At 44.2% G+C, this 20,517-nt stretch overlaps 1 protein-coding gene across 2 annotated transcripts in view; it reads right to left on the reverse strand.

Moving 5' to 3' along the window:
- PTK2B (protein tyrosine kinase 2 beta) overlaps positions 1-20,517 on the reverse strand; it is a 128,256-nt gene that overhangs the window by 30,325 nt on the left and 77,414 nt on the right. For both annotated transcript variants that reach the window (XM_059926851.1, XM_059926850.1), the window contains exons 3-5: positions 5,973-6,151; positions 5,350-5,437; positions 4,081-4,160 (exon numbers count right to left, since the gene is read on the reverse strand). In XM_059926851.1, the coding sequence (XP_059782834.1) occupies positions 4,081-4,160; positions 5,350-5,437; positions 5,973-6,151 (347 nt within the window). The remainder of the gene's footprint in view (positions 1-4,080; positions 4,161-5,349; positions 5,438-5,972; positions 6,152-20,517) is intronic.

Below are 20,517 nucleotides of genomic sequence, written 5' to 3' on the forward strand. Positions count from 1 at the left end.
GACTGATCTTCCCAATCCTCTGTGCTGAGCCCCGTCTCAGCTGCTGTCAGCGATCCCCAACCCGCCCTGACTGCCATCCTTGAATGAGGCTGCACCTGCTAGGAGTACCCTCTAGTGCCTGGCTGGTTCTCCGCAGCCTGGGCCGCCACTGTGACTGGCAAACACCAGGTGGGCAGCAGGGCCTCTGGGCTGGCACAGGTCCCTGACTGATACTCAGGTAAGGACAGCAGAAAGTAAAGAAAAGCAACAGAAATATTAACTCACCGCCAACATTTATAAATCAACTATGAGATAAAATGCCTTTTGAAACAAGCTGAGTGTTCTTTCTCTAATCTTTACTTATTATCCGTTACTACCTAACTACTGTTGGGTTACACATTCACTCTGAGTTTTTAGGTCAGAGTGTTCTGGGGCTCTGCTGGGAGTGGACAATAGTCCTGGATGTCTCTGGTGAGGGGGAGGCTATTTGGTTCCTCAAACTGGGAGGGTACTCTAGCATGTGGGCCATGAATTTCACACTTTAATTCATAGGGGGATATTTAGAGAAAATATTTGGCATTTATAAAGCACTTCCAGTAAATCAACAAAAAAAATTAATTAAGTATGATTCCAACTATATGACATTCTGGAAAAGGCCAAATATAACGACAGTAAAAGATGAGTGGTTTTCAGGGGTTGGGAGGGGAGGGAGGGAGGAATAGGGAGCACAGGGGATTTTTAGGGCAGTGAAACTGTTCTTTAAGATACCGTAATGGTAGATACATTGTCACTGTACACTTGTCAAAACTCACAGAATGTACAATACCAAGAGTGAACCCTAGGGTAAACTATGGGCTTCGAGTAATCATCATGTGTAAATGTAGGTTCATCAGTTGTAACGAATGAACCATGCTGGTGGCGGATGTTGATGGGGACAGGGGTTTATGGGAACTCTCTGTACTCTCCACTCAATTTTGCTGTGAACCTAAAACTGTTCTAAAAAATAAAGTCAACTGAAGTAAATAAACAACAAAATAAAGGTAAAGAGAAAAAATTAATTAGTACAAATGATGAATAGCTAGTGAATACTTCTGTCTCTATCACTGTTCTAACTACTTTAAGTATGTTAACTCATTTATTCCTCATAACAACCCTGTAGGGTTGCTACCATTATCATCCTTCCCATTTTACAGATGAAGGAACTGAGGCTCAGAGAGATGAAGTAACTTGCCCAGCAAGTGGAAGACCCAGGATGCAAATTCAGGCAGCCCAGCTTCAGACCCTTTGCTCTTCATCATTATGCCCAATGGCTCCTCGCTATGAATTGAGTCCATTGAGGATTCATCTTGGTAATCTCATATCTTGTGCATATACCATACTTCTTGTTTAAGCTAGGAAAGAATACATTTTTTTTTTTCTGGAGACACTATATTATCAGTAGGCAGGTGACACAACAATGTTAATAGGACTTTTGCCCATGATCTGTAGGTAGACTGCACTCTGGAACCTTTTCAGGAAAAAAAATCACAGCCTTGGAAAATTCTGCATTATGGCCTGATTTTCAGAAGTGTATCTGTCTCTCTTGGTGAGAAATAGTCATAACTTGACTTTAAAATAGTCCTTGATAACGGATAGCTTTGTATTCAACTTTAAAAATTATAGGCTTGAAAATCTATGAAGTTTACAAAATAGGTGTTTTCCATATCCTTTCCCGAATATATAAGTTGTATCTCAAAGGTCAGCCCATAAGAATAGGAACATTTATCTGACTCTGCTCATCAGGCTAGGGGAGATGTGAAATAATACATCCCTGTCGTAAAACAAGCATGCGTTTTGGAATAATCCTGAGTTGATAAGATAGCCAACACCAAGAGACTATCCATTCCTTGTAAGACTATAAATGGAGCTACGTCAGTTGTTGCGCTTTGTCCTCCAGTGTATTTAGCCCAGTGCCTGGTGCTAAATAATAATAGTCATTATTATTACAACCAATAATAGTTTGGGAGTGATTCGAGGAAAGAAGAACATGAACTAGAATGCTCACGGGTCTTCTCTACGCTGCTATTTTACTACTAAGTGATGATATTTTGATAGTGACTTCAGTGATCAGAGTCTCAAAGTGACACTGGAGTTCTGGGTATGAGATCCACAAACAAAAAGGTAAAGGTGGGCTTTTCTGAGTTGTCTAATTTCAGAGGAGAAGACAGGCGTGTGTAAGTTGCAATGCTGTGATGGTCTTGGAGGGCATAAATGGCACACGTAATAAGGTAAACTTCGCGGAGAGCCCCCGAACCAGCAGCACGCAACTCCCAGGACCACTGCCAACTGCGGCGAGGTGGTCTGTCTTCCAGCTGGCATCAGGGGTGCAGACTTCCTCTGTGCAGGGGACCCTTTGCTCCCTGGCTTGCTGAGACAGCCACCAAGCAGGAAAGCAAGGAGGAGCCCTCTGAGGCTGTCCTTGACCTATTCTGTCACAGATGCCAACAGTTTCAGAAGCCCCCCTTCCCATCCCACGGCTCTCCCTGGGGGACATCTCAGCACTCTCTCTGATACCCAGGATGGGAGCCAGAATTCCTCGATGCCCCCCAACTTAGCAGAAGCAGCAGCAGAGTCCTATTCTCTATACCTTTAAGGTCACAGATAGGGCAAGACTCACCCTGGAACCGTCACCTCATACGAGGCTGTCTCTAAATCATCCGGAGGACTTGTCAAAAACGCATGTCCTGGGACTTCCCTGGTGGCGCAGTGGTTAAGAATCTGCCTGCCAACGCAGGGGACATGGGTTTGAGCCCTGGTCCGGGAAGATCCCACATGCTGTGGAGCAACTAAGCCCGTGTGCCACAACTACTGAGCCTGTGCTCTAGAGCCCGCGAGCCACAGCTACTGAGCCCGCATGCCACAACTACTGAAGCCCGCATGCTTAGAGCCTGCGCTCCGCAACAAGAGAAGCTACCACAATGAAAAGCCCGCGCACAGCAACGAAGACCCAACGCAGCCAAATAAATAAATAAATGAATGAATGAATGAATAAATAAATAAATTAAATAAATAAAATTTTTTAAAAAAGCACATCTACTAAACCAGAGTTTCCAAGGGTGGGGTTAGGGAATCTCTAATTTAATGAGCTCCCAGATGATTATGATCTGCAACCAGATTTCAGAACCACTGTTCTAGGACAGACAAGGAGTACAGAAAAGGTGATGAGAGGGCAGAATGGGTCATGGATACTGGTGGATGGTGAAAGTGAATGGTGCTGCTTTGGTTGAGAAAGTGCTAGAGCACGGTCTTAACATCCTCCCCCTCTGCCCCCAGTGCTCTCAACAGCCAAGAATAAGGTTTATTTCTTAGACTGTCATTCAAAGTCTTCCACCATCGACCCCAACTCACCTCCCTAAGCTCATCTCCCACAGTCCTCCAGTCTGCTCTTTTCCTGCCACTGGTCCCTGAGCCCAGAATGCACCCTCCCCCACCTCCCAGTTCCCCCCAGTATCTACCGATGGACATCGTTCTCTTGCTTCCTGGACCAGTTCACATCCCCTCTTCCTGATGTCCTCGGGCAGGATTACTGGCTCCTATATGTATGTCTATTTGGTGCTTATTTCATTCTGCTGTATTATGATCAATTGTAGACACACTTGTCACCTCCCAAACACTGTAAGTTTACGGGCCTCCCCGGATGATTTACTAACTTTGTCCATATCTATTAGCACCTACTGGAGCTGGGGGTACAGCAGTGAATGATACAGATGGAATCCCAGCGTTTGAATATCTCCCAGAAACTTGCCTAGTGCTCAAAGAAACGTTTACTGGATCACTTGGATGGCAGGTACACTGAAGCAGCAGGCAAACTGGAGGCAAGAGCAGTGGCAGCCAAAGGAAGATAGGGGACACCGACCGCAGAGGGAGCTGGCACCTCTCTCCCAACGACCAGACGCTGAGCACCTCGGGGCCTTACCCTCTGTCGGCCACAACTCGTCCCTTTCCAGCTCTCACATACCCACTCTTGCTTCCCACACTGGAGGAAAGTCCAAGCTGGCCAAGAGCCCAGTACAGGAGGGGAGGTGCAGGCACCCACTCTGGAGAGGCCTTGAGGCCACATACCTGAGCTCCAGACAGCCCAGCTGCAGGGCCATGCCCTCGCTGACCTTGCTGGCATAGTGTTGCATGTAGTCATTGCGGAGCTGGCAGGGAGAAAGGCCAAAGTTCAGACTCCCGCCCTTGTTCCCTGCTGCCCTGAGATGAGCAGGGCCCCAGGAGATGGTGGGTGCTTTGAACACCATCCTGCCGCCCTGAGCTACCTCTCACCCCCTCCCCCAGCTATGCACAAATGCTTAGCAGGAGATAAATAGCAGGAAGGGGAGACTCAGGAAGAGCCCTGGGCAGTGGTGATCCCCCACAGGCTGAGGCCCTCGAGTTTCTGAAGCACTTTCAGGGCACATTCTTTCATGGATCCACGAGGCAGGAAGTTCAGGCTCCCCTCCCCCACTCCTCATTTTGGAGATAAGGATGCTGGGGATTTGGGGAGGACTCAGTAATTTATCCAAAGCCTTGTTGGTAAGTGGTGACAGATGTCATCCACTGTAGAAGAAAAGTCTGGCTTGGTCTCTAGGGAACCGGGAGGGAGGTGTAGGAGGGGGCTAAGGCCAGGCAGAAAACAACGAGGGCAACTCCCTGTTCCCGGCACTCACTCCCTGCCGGGTCCCGTTCTGGGCACGTCATGTGCATTATAGCCAGGGGTGTGGTGAGCAGCTCTAAACAGCTCATGGAAGCCAGTTATTACGTTTTCCAAAATCTCGCAAGCTGGTTGAAATATTGGTAGTTTGAAATAGACCACAATGGGAGTATTTACACCATGGAAATTGGCAAGTGCTACAACTCAGAGAGCTGGTTTACCAGCACACTGCTAATGCTATCATTAGGCCTTCACATGAGCCCTGTAAAGTAGGTATTCTTACTATCATCCCAATTTTACAGAAGAAGAAACAGCCTCGTGCAGGTAAATTAAGTCCCGAGGGATACCGGGTTAGGAAGCGGTACAGCTGGGTAGATACCAGGTGTGTCAGACGGCCGAGCCTGTGTGCTAAGACTATTGCCTCCTCTTTGGACCTGCTCTGCCTGCTTCCCCAGCCAGGTCTCCTGGGCACTAGGAAAAGCCACTAGGAAAGCCCAAGAGAGGCTGAGCCTACGGGGTGGGGTTAGCCAACCCTTAGCTGTGAGGGAAGCAGGGTTGGACAGCTGACCAGGGACCAAGGAATGTCCCCGAGAGAAGTTTCCTGGAATGGGACCTCCAAAATCTAAGCTTTGTCTTTCCATCTCCCCAGGAGAAGATGGTCATATGACCATGGGGACCACAAGATAAAATACTTTTACCTGTTGGTAAAAATAAAGCAGTGTGGTCCTGTCTTCTTTCAGGCTCTCCATGAAGTCCTCTGGCAGGTAGCGGATTTGAAGGTCATACCTGGGACAGGAAATTCAGACTCTCTGGTTGACACAGGCAACCTGGTCATACCAGGGGCTGCCCGTGGAGCTCCTGGCCTCCCATTCAGGACTTGCTCCTCTTTCCTTCCTCTGTGTTTGGTTGGAGGACCATGAAGGACAGAGGGGTGGCTGGCCAGCGCATGGTGGTCAGTGCTGGTCCTGACTCTCCATCTTCTCCCTCTGATGGCAGCTGTTTACCTTAGGTTCACAGACCAGCCCTTGGCCTGGCTCTCCCTCTTCCCTGCACTTCTGTTCTTCCTTCTCCATAGTGCCAACGGCATCCTGTTTAGGGCTGTGCCTAGATATCTGTCTTGGGATGTTCTGTGAGCCCATATTAGCTCTTAGCAAACACATGCATTGGACGCTGCAGAAGGACCAACTTAAAATGCCACTGCGATGTTCTAGAATATTCTCAGAGGTTGGGAAGTGCTCCAAGAAAGGACCTCCCAGGGTCTCCCCACTCCTCACTTACCGCCCCCCCCCCCCCATTTAGGAGCACAGGGCTCCTCTCCTACCTCCACTCAGCTTCCATGTGTAGACACTCGTACTTGTCCTGCACCTCGCCCACCGTCATCTGCGGGTGCAGCCAGTGGATCTCATCCGACTTCATGTGCTTCAGCCTCAGCCCGTAGCAGTCCGCCAGCTGGATGTTGGGCCCGATCCGCCCGCTCAGCAGGATGGAGGTGATGACCTCCTACAGAGGAGAAGAGAGGGGGCATGACTCAGGGGTGCCCCTGCTAGGCCCCCACAGTCCTCATGCAGGCCCTGGAGGTGTGATTCTCTAGGGTGGGATTCCGACTTAACGTTTTATTCATCACTGATTCCCTAGCACTTAGTGCAAGGCGTGGTACACAGTAGGCTCTACGTGATGAATGGGCAAGTTGGCAAAATGACACAGAGATGGAGGAACTGAGAGGAGACAGGAGAAGCCAAGGGGAAAATGCAGTGAGGCAAAGAACATGGATTCTGTGCTTCTGTATTTCATTCCAACCAAACCAATCAAACCAAGCATCCGCTGTGTAAGAAGGACCCTCTGAATGGTTCCCAATTCAGCCAGCATTACTGAGCGTCTGCAGTAGGCACTTCTGGGCACCGTGCATGCATTGTTTCATTGAATCTGTGCAACACAGGGGAGCAGGTGTCACATCCCCATTTGGCGGATGAGGAAACTGAGGGAGGTCACACAGCTCATGGAATTAAGCTGGGATCTTGAACCCTGAGCCACTGGACTCTGAGGACTTGTACTAGACCAAGCTGCTTAATGGGAAGGTGGGCTGGGCAAGATAGAAGGACAGGACTTGCATTAAAGATTAAATGGCACAATTCCCACACAAGAAGCATGGCCACTGGAAATAGAGTGTTGACAAGAAATTAGGTGCTCTCCCTATTCCTGCTTTCTTGACCAGAAGCCAACCTGCCCCACAACCTGATGCCATAGCTTCCTGGCCTAGAGCCAGAGCTGGATTAAGAGGGGATCCACTGGCAGCTGCCTGGAAACCCATCATCTATAAGGTCCCGTCTAGTTCTGAAATCACATTGGTTTCACTTTAACTCAGGTTTCTCATGTGGTTCCATGCGTAACTGGTGAATCAAGCCCACTCCTGATGGAGCAAAAAGTACCCTCAAAGGCAAATTTAAAAACTCACAAGCACTGTCTAATCTCTGTTGAGTACCTTTGCAACGCATGCCACCAAGCCTATATACAACCAGCCCGAAGGCAGAACAATGCAGGGTGGGTTGCTGTCTGATCAGGAAGAACAGTGACCCCAGATTATTTAAATTTTATGTTTTTGTTACATCTCCCAAGAAGTTGTCTAATGTAGTAAATCAAATATAATCAATTCCTTAATTGGAACAAAAAGAAAGGTATACCATTTTTCTTAGAAGAAAATCAGTTTCTTCTTATTTTCACTAATAAAATGTCCAACTAATATTTAAAAAATACTGTTTTGAAAGAACACCAAATTCTTCTTCAGCCTGTGCACCCACATGTCTTAGTCCAGTTCTGCCTCCTGTCAGTCCTCTTTAACTCCATGGAGTTGTGAAGCTAAAAGACTCTAAGCTTGAAAAATCCCTTCCCCATTAGGAAAGCAAATGCCCATCAGAGCAGTCAAGTATTGCTCTGAGATGGAAACTGAGGCACAAAATGCAGATGTTAACTGTGGTAACAAACCAGCACAGGAATCAGAACTTCGGTCCTGGAATGAGGAAGAAGGTTGTGATCAATGGTACCTACAGTGAGAGGGACACAGACAAGAGGAAGAGTTCAAGACTGTGAAGTTGACCATTTTGTCATTATTTCCACCCATTTCTCTTGCCACTCACCCTCTGTACTTCTCTGTCCACTTGGCCATCCAGAGCCCCCATGTCAGTTCCATACAGACTCCCAAAGTGGAGTCCCAGGCTCTGGTGTTTTTAAACTTAGAGACTTCCCTACCCAAGTTAAAACTTATATAACTAAAGTCTGATATCCCCAGAACTGGGACCCCTGTGATTATTGAAAATTTCAAATATATACGAAGAAAACAGAAGTCAGTAGAATAGTATAATAAACCCCCATGTACACATCGCCCAGCTTCAACAATTATTAACATTCAGCCATTCTTGCTTCTTCTACAACACCATCTACTCCCTAACCATCACTCAACTATTATCAATTTTTACAGTTCTTCTTTTACAGTGAAATTTATATTAATTTAAACACGCAAATTTTAGCTATACAATTTGACACATGAATACACCTGTGCAACCCACACACCAATTAAGAGATTTCCAGATCCCCAGAAAGTTCCCTCATATCCCTTTTCAGTCAAACTTCATGCACATTCCCACCTCCAATTCTAGGCAATGATTTTTTTCCTCCCACTTTTACTTAGTTTCGCCTGTTGTAGAACTTCATATAAATGGAATCACTTAGCATATATTATTCATTCCCCTGTTGCTAAATACCTGGGCTATTTCTCATTTTTGGCTATTGTAAATAAAATTACTATGAACATTAATGTACAAGTCTTTTTGTGTATGTATGCTGTCATTTCCTTTGGACAAATACCTAGGAGAGGAATGACTAGGTCAAAGGTAGATAAATATTTAACTTTATAAGAAATTGCCAAGATTATTCTATTTTATATTTCCACTGTGATATATGAGATTTCCATTACACCACCTCCTTACCAACATGTGGTGTTATATAAGTATTTTTAATATTAGTCATTTTAGTGAGTATGCATAGAATCTCATTGAGCTTTTAATTTGCATTTTCCTGGTGACTAACAATATTGAGCACTTTTTCATCTGCTTATTGACCATTAATATGTCTTCCTTTGTGAAGTACTTGTTTAAATTCTTTGCCCACTTTGTTTCGGTGTGAGTGTGTGTGTGTGTGTTTATTGAAGTAGGAGATCCTTATACATTCTAGCTAAAAGTACTTTGTATATGTTTTATGAATATCTTCTCTAGGTCTGTACTGTGCCTGTTATTTATTTCCTTAACAGCATCTTTTGATAAAGTCTCAGTTATCAAAATGTTCTTTTATGATTAGTGCTTTTTGCATCCTGTCTAAGAAATTTTTGCCTGCCTCCAAATCATGAAGATATTCTCTTTTCTTTTATAAGCTTCATAGTTTTAACTTTCACCTTTAGCTCTGTGATTGATATTGAATTAACTTTTGTGTATGGTGTGAGGTAGGGGTCAAAATACATTTTTTTCTCTCATAAAGATCTATGGTTATTCAACATTGGTTGTTGACCTTCATCTCCCAACTGAATTATTTTGCTGTCTTTGTCAAACTCAATTGGCCATATAAGTTTAGGTCTATTTCTGGACTCTCAGTTCTGTTCTATTGATCTGTGTCTACACTATGCCAGCACCACGCTGTCTGCATTACTGTAGCTTTCGAGGAGATCTTGAAGTCAAACAGCGTAAGCCTTCCACCATTTCCTCCCCAAGATTATTGTGCTATTCTGGGTCTCTGCATTTCCATATACATTTTTGAATCAGTTTGTCACTTTCTATTTAAAATGTTTGCTGAATTATGATTGAGACTGTGTTACATCTATAGCTTAGTGAGGGAGAATTGGCATCTTAACAGCACTGAGTCTTCCAATCCTCACACATGGTATATCTTTCCACTTATTTTGCTCGTCTTTAATGTTTGCCAGCAACGATTTGTAGTTCCTAGTATATACGTTGTACAGGTCTTTTGTTAAATTTATTCCTAATTTATTCTTTTGTTAAATTTATTTGATACTTCTGTAAATTAAAAAAAAATAAATTAAAATTTCTATTTTGGTATTCACCCTCTCTGTGGCTCCCTGTTTTCCAGGACTTTCCTCAATCTTCTGGCTATGCTGCCAGCCCCAAGTTCTATCCTCTGACACCTCAAACCTGTAAGGCTGCTGCTTTCTGCCCCTCTAGCCCCTCCCAGATTGGAAAGTGCCATTAGGCAAAAGCCACAAATTTGCAGATTTCGTTCTTTGCAGTTCAGCTCTCAAGAGCAGATTTTCCTTCTGCTTTGCTGTGGTCTCTCTCCAGAATCTTCAAGAGAATTTGATTTTTTATTTTGTCCAGATTTTATCATTATTCTATGTGGGAAGATTAGTCCAGCCAAGCGACACCATTTTTGAAATCTATGTAGTATGTTAATGAACAAATCTGTCTTCTCTGCAGATGGGAAAGGGTTGGGGAGCAGAGAGCTCTCTTCAAGTCACAGGCAGCCATCATGCAACACAGCAATAGCCAGAAGTACAAGCCCTGGTGTCAAACTTCTACAAGTGCTCCATCCACCCACCACCACGTAGCTAGTTTTCCTTGGACAACATATTTAAGCTCTTTGCATTCAGTGTTCTCATCTGTGACATGGAGAAAATAGCAGTATCTATTTTTAATGGTCTTACGAGGATTAAATTAGATAAAACCCCTTAAGACAGAACTTGGCGCAAGGTAAACACTCAAAAAAACCTTAGCATTATTTTAACACAGCAATCTCTTATAGATTCTGGTGCTTTTGTAAAAACAAAGAAAGATCGGAAATACAAAACAAAACTCTGCTTTCCTCTTCTGCTACCTTTTTATCTCCTTTTCTTTCTTCTTTCCCTTGGAGGTGGTGGTTTGCCCAGGGGTCAAAGTAGTGAGGCTGAGGGGTTGGCAGTGGCTGCAGAGCCAGGAGCGGATCAAAGGAGGAGGTGGGGCCAGGGGTGGAGAGGTCTGGAGTGGTTAGGAAATTGGTTACATACAGGTGGATTGAGCAAAGGAGTCAATATATTGAGGATAATGGGAAATAGGTTTCTTACTGTTGGAGAAAGTATTTGAAATATAGAGAAAGGAAGAATAGAGAGGAACCTTAGGTGAGGAACTGGAATTAAAAGCATTGGTGAGAGAGAGAGTGAGAGAGAGAGAGAGAGAGAGGTTTGTTTACTGAGAAAGTCTAGGACCAATGACACCCTGATAGTCAAGTGCATACCAAGCACCCAGTCTTACTTTCCAAATACCCTTCTCCACTAAATGGATCTAGGGTTCCTTGGAGAAATGGCTGATTCCAGGGCTGGGGCAAAGAAGGTACAAGATGAGCCTGGAATATCTTTTTGTGCTAGAAAAAAGGAAGTGTTTAGAGAATGTTGGGGACATATAACAAGGAAGCAGTATCAGCTTAAAGGGGCTGGCACGGGCCAAGTCTGGGAGAACCTAAGCATTGAAGTCTATAATGGTAGGAATGGATTGCATCCACTGAATAAAATAGAATCTAGGACAGATAGATAAATAAATGGGGGAGAAGAGGATGCTCTTCTTTCCAGGAGATTGCTAACTAGTAAATGTAGAAGGAAGGATGGAAATAGAAAACCACCATTTGGCAACAAACTCAGTGTCGGTTGGTTCATCAATGGATGATAAAGCTGGAGGGTGGAGGTCTGATGATGAATAGGACATTGACACAGTCTTAGTGTATCTCCTTTCAGACACTAATCAAATACAAAGGAAACCCTGGCAGACACAAATGACCAGGTCATCAAAGTTAACATCACCAGCGTTAGAACAAGGTAAACAGGACATGCCTCCCACCTTGATACACTGAGAAGGGTATAGCATCATTTCTGAGATATTCCTGCTAAGAGTTCATGATGAGTCTAGTCATGAGACCTGGGTGAGGGGTCTCCTCAGAGATTGATAGAATAAAAGGCCTGTACTCTTTCAGACTGAGAAACTCTTCCAGATTGGAGGAGACCAAAGAGATATGACAACGCAATGTAATGTGTGTTCCTGGACCAGACAGGAAAAAGAGACATTGTAGGTACAGTTGGTAAAATCTGAATGGGCTCTGTGTTTCGGAGGGTAGAGCTGTTTGCAGCAATGGCGATTTCCTGATCTAGATGGTCGCAGTATAGCTCTGTAGGAGAGTGTCCTTGTGTGGGGAAATAAACACTGGAGTCTTTTCAGTGATGGAGCAGTATTGCTGCAACTTGCTTCCAAATAATTCAGAAAGAGAATAATGATAGTGGGCATATTGTATGTGTGTTTATCAAGAGATAGAGCTACTACATATGGCAAATGATACATCTGAACAATTGGGGAATCTGGGTGAAGGTGATATGGGAGTTCTTTGGACTGTTTTTTCAACTTTTTTTTATAAGTTTGAAATAATTTCAAAATGAAGAGACACTCTGGTGAGGGAGACTCCCAGCCATATGAGAAGTAAAGGCACCATATCAAATGGACAAATAAAATTTTTGCCAGGCTAGATGGGGCTTTTCAGCTTCTCTTCCACTCAGTCTCTGAGAGGGGCCTGACTGAATCCAGCTCTTGGCTCTGTGGTTTGTGAAACTCTCCAGGGCATAATTTATGCAAAATTTTTTCTAGTTTTCCTGCTAAAAAGCAACCAATTTCTGTTGTAGGGATGTTGGGATAAGGTTAACTCTAGATCCTTGGGGTGGAAATTCATTAAGAGACTCTTCATCCAACAGATTTTCAAAGGAAGACTGATTTCAGTTTCAGGTAAGGAAGAATCTGGGGATTTTCTAAACATGAAATGCATTCTTGGGAGGCTGCCTGGTACTGAACGGACTTTTTATTGGGTTGCAGGGGAGCTTCTTCCTGGAGGAGAAAACCTGAAGTTCCTGGGGGAGATGGAGCTTTACCAAATGGCTACTCCACCCACCATCACTGTCACCCTGCTGGTTACTGATGACAGGATGTTGTATAGGAAAGAACTTGGCTGGTCTTTGTCCTTGCTTCTGGGAAGGGAGCCTCTGAATGCTTGGAATTTCCTAAGTGATGAGTGTCTTTATTGTTCCTGATGGGTACCTTGGACCAAACCTCACCACCAAGGTTTATGGTGATGAGGTAACTCATGGTGGGCCCTTAGGAAGTCTCATGATGAGGGCTGGCCTTGTTGGAAAGATCAACCATGTGATTAGAGGTTTGGAGCTTTGAGTCACATGATATCAGCCTGGCATCCAGGGTGACGAGGAGGGCTGGAGATTGAGTCAAATTACATGGCCAATGACCCAATCAACCAACAGTCAATCAATCAATCAAGTATGTCTACATCATTAAACCCCAATAAAAACTTTAGACACTAAAGCTGGGGGGAGCTGCCTGGTTGGTAATGCTAGCTGGAGGGTGACATGTTCTAAGAACACAGAAACTTCATGTTTAGGACCCTCCTAGAACTCACCCTATGTGTCTCTTCATTTGGCTGGTTCCTATTTGTATCCTTTATAATAAAAATTTTAATTGGCCTGAGTTTTGTGAGTCATTCTAGTAAATTATTGAAACTGAGGTAGTGGGAGCCCCTAAATTTTTAGCCAGTTGGTCAGAAGTGTGGGTAGCCTGGGAACTCTAAGGAAGGGTGTCTTGTGGAGGACTGTGTCCTCAACCTGTGAAGTCTGTGCTAGCTCCCCAATTGCACTGGGTCAGAACTTCACTGCAAAGTGTGTCCATCCTCCAGGCATACCTGGGGAGAGGCAAAGTTGACAACTACAGGTGACATACAAAGAGCACTAACTTTGGAGTCACCCAAGCCCAGGCTGTGAACCCCGTTCTGACATGTACTTCTAGTAGGATGACAAGCTCCCCGAGCCACAGCCTCCTTCCTGCTGTTCCCTGCCCTTGTCCTGTGAAGCTGCAGACGGTTCCTTCATTCCAACCATCAGCAACTATCTATGACGTATGCATTCTGCAAAGTGTAGCAGGAGCCCTAGAGCTCACGCAGAGCCCTCTCCTCAAGAAGCTTCTATTCAGGGGGTGAGAGGAGGAAAGCAGCTTAAGTGGCGGGTGCCCCAGAGTGGGCTGGGAAATCAGCTTAAAAGAAAAAACTTTAAGGTTTGACATGATCTCCCCGTGGAGGCTTCTGCATCAGCCCTGGCTTTCCCTCACACTTCATTGCCTCTTCTCTCATATTTACAAAGCTTCTCATGCAAATGGTGGGAGCAGCAAAACAAGCCCTCCACCCACGGCTCACAATTTGTCATTAATGAGTTCCATATTTCTTTCTCTATGAATAAATCGCTTTTAAAAACAACAGTATAAGATATTTACCTACTCACAAAATTGCCATATGTAACATGACAGAAAAGAAAAAAAAAAGCTGTCTTCATTTTATCAATTGTTATTTAGCTAAGCCCAGGATTCTATTTTGCTACAGGAAAAACCTTTCCTTCCACCCACGTTGAGGGCTACTGAAAAGCAGGCCCCCGGACAGCCCATGGCTCACAGCTTCTGAGGCTTTCTTGCAAACAGTGGGATTTCTATGGCTTTTCTTCCTGCTTGGCTGACGTTGATTTATTGGCTTTATCAAATAGCGTGAAGACCCCAAACTGCCTTCACCTCTCTCCCTATTCTCTGGTACTTCCTCTTGCCCATCAGAAACAAAGAAGGAACAGGACTAGATGCTTGTCCCCAGGCCCAGAACAATTTATTTCCAAAGAGAAAAAGGTCACCCAAGCAATTAATTACTCAATCCACTTTCTCACTCATTTGTTGGAGCTGAGTCACATTTTTATAATCTGAAATTGATTTTTGTATATAGCATGAGGTATGGCTGAACATGAATTTGATTTCACCAAGATATCTAATATTCAGGGCCTATATGTGTGGGGCCGTTTCTTGTCTCTTTCTCTGTTGCTTTGATCTAATAGTCCTTGTACCTCGGTCACATTTTATAACTTCTGTAGTAATCCCTGTATTCTCGTGATTTTCTCAGGTTCACCTAATTTTCTTTTTATAAAACACCTAAGCTTTTTGGTTTTTCTCCCTTGAGCTTATGAAACATATTTTATGTTAGTGGCTGGGTTTTTAGAAACAGCCTGACAGCTGCATTCCCCACTCTCTCTCCCAGAAGTGGCTGCACCTTGCCTGAGGTCACACCCCTTACTGGGGGCAGCCTGCAGCCACTGACTGGTTACCCTGGGGGTTTAAAGGCCCTGTCCTTTCATCCTAATTTGGAACAGCTCTGCTGGGCCATCCCAGCTCCAGCGCTCCCTGTGGTGTGGCCGTGTCACAGCCCAACTTTTCTCTCTGCCCATTCCTGCCCTGTCATTCCCTGCAGGTGAGGTTCACGGGGGCTTTACTGATGCTTCCTGCCTGCAAAGGGCACCTCAGGGTCTGCTTCCCGGGAACCCATCTGAGGATCTGGCCTTCATTTGTTTTCCAGGCTTGATTTGACTCACCCTCTCTACTCTTTGGCTTATGAAGACAAAATGCTCCTCTTTTTAAAAACGATGGAACTTAAAATTTTAATAACTTGAAGCCTTAGTTTGATAAAGTCCTGCTTAAATTCTCTTTAAAAAGATATCCCTTTGAGATGGAAGGCAAATTTAAACAGGTGACTTTTGTCACTGGGTCCTCATTTTCTATGTGATAACATCCAGACTCTTTAGCGTGAGGCATAAAAGGCCCTATGGAATTTTCCTCTGTACGTTTTTTCCAGCCACATCTCCCACGCTCACCCATGATGCACTCTAAGTGCCCGCCTCCCAGGACTACTGTCTTTCTTCTCCAAGCCCAGCATGCTCTTCCCACCTGGAGGACACCTGGCCCCCTCCCCTCCTGTCCTCCCCCTCGCTGAGCTGCAAGTTATCCTTTTTAAGGCCCATTAGCACTGTGAGGTCCCCTGGCAAGCCCTCCCTGACTTGCCTAGACAGGGTTTGTTTCCGCCCCTGGGTTCCCAAAGAAGTTTGCACACACATCTTACAAGATGCTGTTACGGGTTGAATTTTGTCTCCCCCAAAAGGTAGGTTGAAATCCTAACCGCCAGTACCTTAGAATGTGACCTTATTTGGAAACAGGGTCTTTACAGACTAATCAAGTTAAAATGAGGTAGGTAAGGTGGGCCCTAATCCAACGTGACTGATGTCTTTATAAAAAAGGGAAATTTGGACACAGAGGGAGACATGTACACAGGGAGAATGCCATGTAAAGATGGGGGATTTGAGTTATACCTCTATGAGCCCAGGAACACTAATGATTGCCAGCAACCCACCGGACACTAGGAAGACGCAAGGAAAGACTGTTCTCCTACAGGTTTCAGAGGGACCATGGCCCTGCCGACACCTTGATCTTGGACTTCTAGCCTCCAGGTCTGTGATACAATGAATTTTTGTTGTTCTGAGTCACCCCATTTGTGATACTTTGTTATAGCAGCGCTAAGAAATGAATACAGACATTTACCAATTAGAACTAAGATAATTACTGATGTTTGCCTTTTTAACCTTTCAAATGCAAGGTCAAAAGGCAAACCTTAGATGCAGTATTGTCCTCTACAAGCCCAGAGCTTGGCCCAAAGTAGATCCTCAAATACCTGAGGAATGAATGAATGATTAAATGAATAGGAGCCAGCTCTCTGGATAACAAGTTGGGGTTATGAGGCACAGTGACCCACATTCAAAAATGTTCAAGAGATCAGGAGTGTGGTGATTAATGACATCACCAAGGCTTTGGTGTCTACTGGATCTGGCCAAGACTGTGTGGTCGTGGCTGTGTCACTTAATCTCCATTTCCTCATCTGTAAAATGGGGAGCATATCTCTTCCATCATGAGATTTTTGGGTGGGATTAGATAAGATAACATGTGATATGAATAAAAGGAGCAGATATAAAATTATAAACATGTGACACTGCCTGCCCCCCCCCATCATCTAAGGAGGTTTCCATGTACCACTCAACTCTTGAACTTTTGTCGTGTGAACTTGGTAATGGGGGAGCGTGAAGCAGAGAGGTTCCAATCCAGTTGAATTTGACTTACACACTGGAAGAAGCAAAAAGTGACTGAGGGAAAAAAAAGAATGGATTTTGCCATGAGCAATAGAGGGGAGAAAGATAAGAGCCTTCGTGGACTGGATTTCAGGAATTTTTAAAAATGCAAGTAAAGATATTTTTGGACAGGAGCCAACCCTATTGGATATTAAGAAATGGTGATAAAAATTTTCAGAAATTTTGCTATTTATCTTGAAAGTGATCCCTCAATGATATTTTTCCCCAAAGAGATTTCAGTAAAGATTTAAATTGATTTCCAATTATTTTTACATGACAGACTAATAGTTTTTTGGAATGTGATACTACTGAGACTGGCTTCGAGGGAAAAGCAAGCTGGCCAGTTTTATGTGGGTTCCAGACACGTAAAGAGCTTAGCCTAATGGTAGCACACAGTAGGTGCTAAATAAATGCTGGCCATGGTCATGATGGGCGGACAAAGAAGAAGGGATAAGCATGGCTCAAGCTCAAGCCATCCTGGGGAGTAATTAGCTCAAGAAGTCTATAACCGAGACATGTATTTGAGAGCCTGAAATGGAGTCTAAGGGTCTCTGGGCAGAGAGGCTCCTCAGACTCTCCCAGCCTGAGTGGGAGCTGGTGCCCTGGGAACGGGATCCACTCCCGTGGAGTAACTGGCTGAGCAGTGGCCAAGGAGGGAGCCATGGTTGCTGGTAACTTCCAACAGCCCTTCAGGTCCACAGAAGAGGTGCAGGTTGGGGAGGAAAGCCATCTCTGGAAAAGGGATCTGAGACCGTTTCCAAGCTTAAGCTGGTAGTGGCAGCAGCAGGAGGCTGACGCGTGATGAATGAGCCTTGGAGGATGTCAGGTCGTGGCCATGGAGAAGAAAAAATGCAGAGAAAAGTGACTTCCTTCTGCCTGGAGCAAGAAAGCCACGAAGGGCTTTATGTTCCTAGGGCGAAGCTCACGATAGCAGGCTCCTTCCTTTCCCCTTCTGCTACACGTGCAGACAGGAAGTGAGGGTCTGAGAAAGTGCAAAAACAGGTGGAAAAGGCAACAAGAGGCCTTCTTTTTAAATGACTTGAACCGAACATAAGAGGCGGCTCCGAAAAATATTCTGTTAAAAATAACACTATTATGTCAAATGTTTGGATTTACTAATAACCCACAAGGAAAGGCTCTGGATGCCAAGCTGAGATTTAGAAGGGATGAAGAATGTGATAGGTCCATTAGGACAGAACCGGGAGGACTTCATGAACTTCTTTGAAAAAGTCTTCCTACCAAAATATCTCTTAAAGTAATGACTGTGATTTGTTTGTGTGGCGTGTAGTGTCTGCCTCAGAGTGAGTCACTTCAGCATGACTAGTGAGGTTTTATTCTCACACAGGGTGATGGGTTTGGGGTGTTCATTTCACCATAATGCTCCATAACTCACATTAGTGAGTCCCAACGGGCGCCGTTGGCATTTGGGGCCAGATGATTCTTTGTTGTGTGGTGCCATTCAGCACCCACAAATGCCTTGCCCCTGGTCCTGGTCATCCTGACAATGATGACAACGTGACAAGCAAAATAAAGAAGGCTCGTACACGTTTCCAAACACCACTTTCCAGGAGATGTGGAACAGCCCCCAGGGAGAACCGCCGACTCGTCTATTTGGTACCTATTTTCTTCTGCATATACCAAGAATTACACAAGAAAACCTCTCAGTGATTCTTACCTATGCATTCAACAATTACATACTGGGCACTTTCCCCGTATCAGGCCCCCTTCTAGGTGCTATGGATACAGCAGAGAGTGAGACAAAGTCCCAGCCCCGGAGAGCTCTCATCCTACTGCAAGGACAGATACCAAAGGAGTATATGTTTGTATCAAGAACCTGAAATGTGTTTATATCTTGGCCTTAGTTCTATGCCTGGAAGCATGCTGTGGACTGAATGTTGGTGTCACCCCCAAATTCATATGCTGAAGCCCTAATACTCAATGTGATGGTGTCTAGAAGTGAAGCCTTTGAGAGGTACTTAGGTCATAAGAGTGGAGCCCTCATGAATAAGATTAGTGCCCTTATAAGAAGAGACACAAGAGTGATGAGCTCTCTCTCTCTGCCACGTGAGGACAGCAAGAAATGGCCATCTGCAAGCCAGGAAGAGGGCTCTCACCAGAACCCAGCCATCCTGGCACCCTGATCTTGGACTTCCAGCCTCCATAACTGGGAGAAATAAATTTCTCTTGTTTAAGCCCCCAGGCCCGTGGCATTTTGTTATGGCAGCCAAAGCATAAATTGAAGAAACGATTTAAAATACAGAAATATTCTGTATACAAAGAAACTCACTGTAGCAATTTTAAAAACAGCAAAAGCCCCACAGTTAAGCAACAAATCCAAATAGTTTGAAAAGGACCATGAAAATGATGGGAGGACCACACAGGGTTTATGTGCTAGTTTGTAAAATTGTATAAAGAGCTTGTTAACTCCCTGTTACGATAGTGGGAGTTATAGTATATAAAATCATATACAAAGCATGATAGGGATAGAAGTATAAATAAACAAATCCAGAATGAAACATATCACAATGTTAACAGTGTTGTCTTGCAGGGGTGCAATTATACACAGATGTGTTTATTCTTCTGGGTTTCCTGTGTTTGAACTTCTGTATATATTGTAGTGGTTCAGAGAATGGCCTCAAGAGTCAGAGTCTCTGATTTGCTTCCTGACTTTGGGCAAATTAACTTCTCTGCTTTGGTTTCCTCATTTGTATAATGTAAAAATTTTCCTGTTTCATAGGGTTCTTGTGAGGGTTTAACGAAATGATACAAGTAAAGAGGTCAGCAAAATGCCTTGTCCATAACAGTGCTAAATAAAATGCTATTATTATTATTATTATTGTTATTGAGTGAACATGTATTCATTCTACATATTGTTGGATTCAATTTTCTAATATTTTGTTGAGGATTTTTGCATATACATTCATGAGAGATGATTTATAGTTTTCCTCTCATGTTTGTCTTCCATGTATTTATTTTATACTTGTAAAAAAATCTCTTCAAAAATAAATGTCTAAGTTTAGCTATTGTATTGGGCTTGGTTTAGCAGATTAGGCATAAAAAATCCACAGTTAAATGACAGGAGAAGACATCAGCTTCCAACTTGAGACAAATGCCATATCTTATGCCCACGAGCTTGGTTCACGTGCTACCCAGTGGAGACCTCCTCCCCTGCTTATAGGCTCAGCTTTTAAGAGATGAATAAACTCCTTGTAAAATATAAAACTCTAAAATTAAAATGCTGGGAATTCCCTGGCAGTCCAATGGCTAGGACGCCGCCCTTCCACTGCAGGCGGCAAGGGTTCGATCCCTGGTTGGGGAACTAAGATCCCAAGTGCTGCACGGTGCGGCCAATAAATAAATAAGTAAATAAAATAAAAATTCTGACTAGACAGTAAATGTCACAGGGCTAGAGAGAAAAAGAATGGCCAAAATTCACTCAGGTCTTGATGAAAGTTAAGCTGAACGGCTATTTTGCCTTCTAGATCCTAGAAGCTCATATGTGAAAGCAAACCTCACTGATGCGGCCATAAGAATAAAATCTACAACTCCACAGATATTCAACTATTCAGACTTTAATAAGCTCATAAAACTTGGACCAGAATTTTAGAGCCTTAAGTAAATTTAGAGATCACTTAATTTGATTCTGATTTTAAATGAAGACACTGAGACCCAGGGAGGTCAAGTGACTTGCCCAGGAGTATACAGGAAATTCTATCTGAAACCAGCTGAGATTCTATTAACCCTCCTACACTTTATCATTTATGAAGGCCAAACTTCCTTCCAGTCAACTTCCTATTTGGTCTTTATATCAAGCGAT

This window comes from Balaenoptera ricei, chromosome 6 (genome assembly GCF_028023285.1).
Source record: "Balaenoptera ricei isolate mBalRic1 chromosome 6, mBalRic1.hap2, whole genome shotgun sequence".
Taxonomy (NCBI): domain Eukaryota; kingdom Metazoa; phylum Chordata; class Mammalia; order Artiodactyla; family Balaenopteridae; genus Balaenoptera; species Balaenoptera ricei.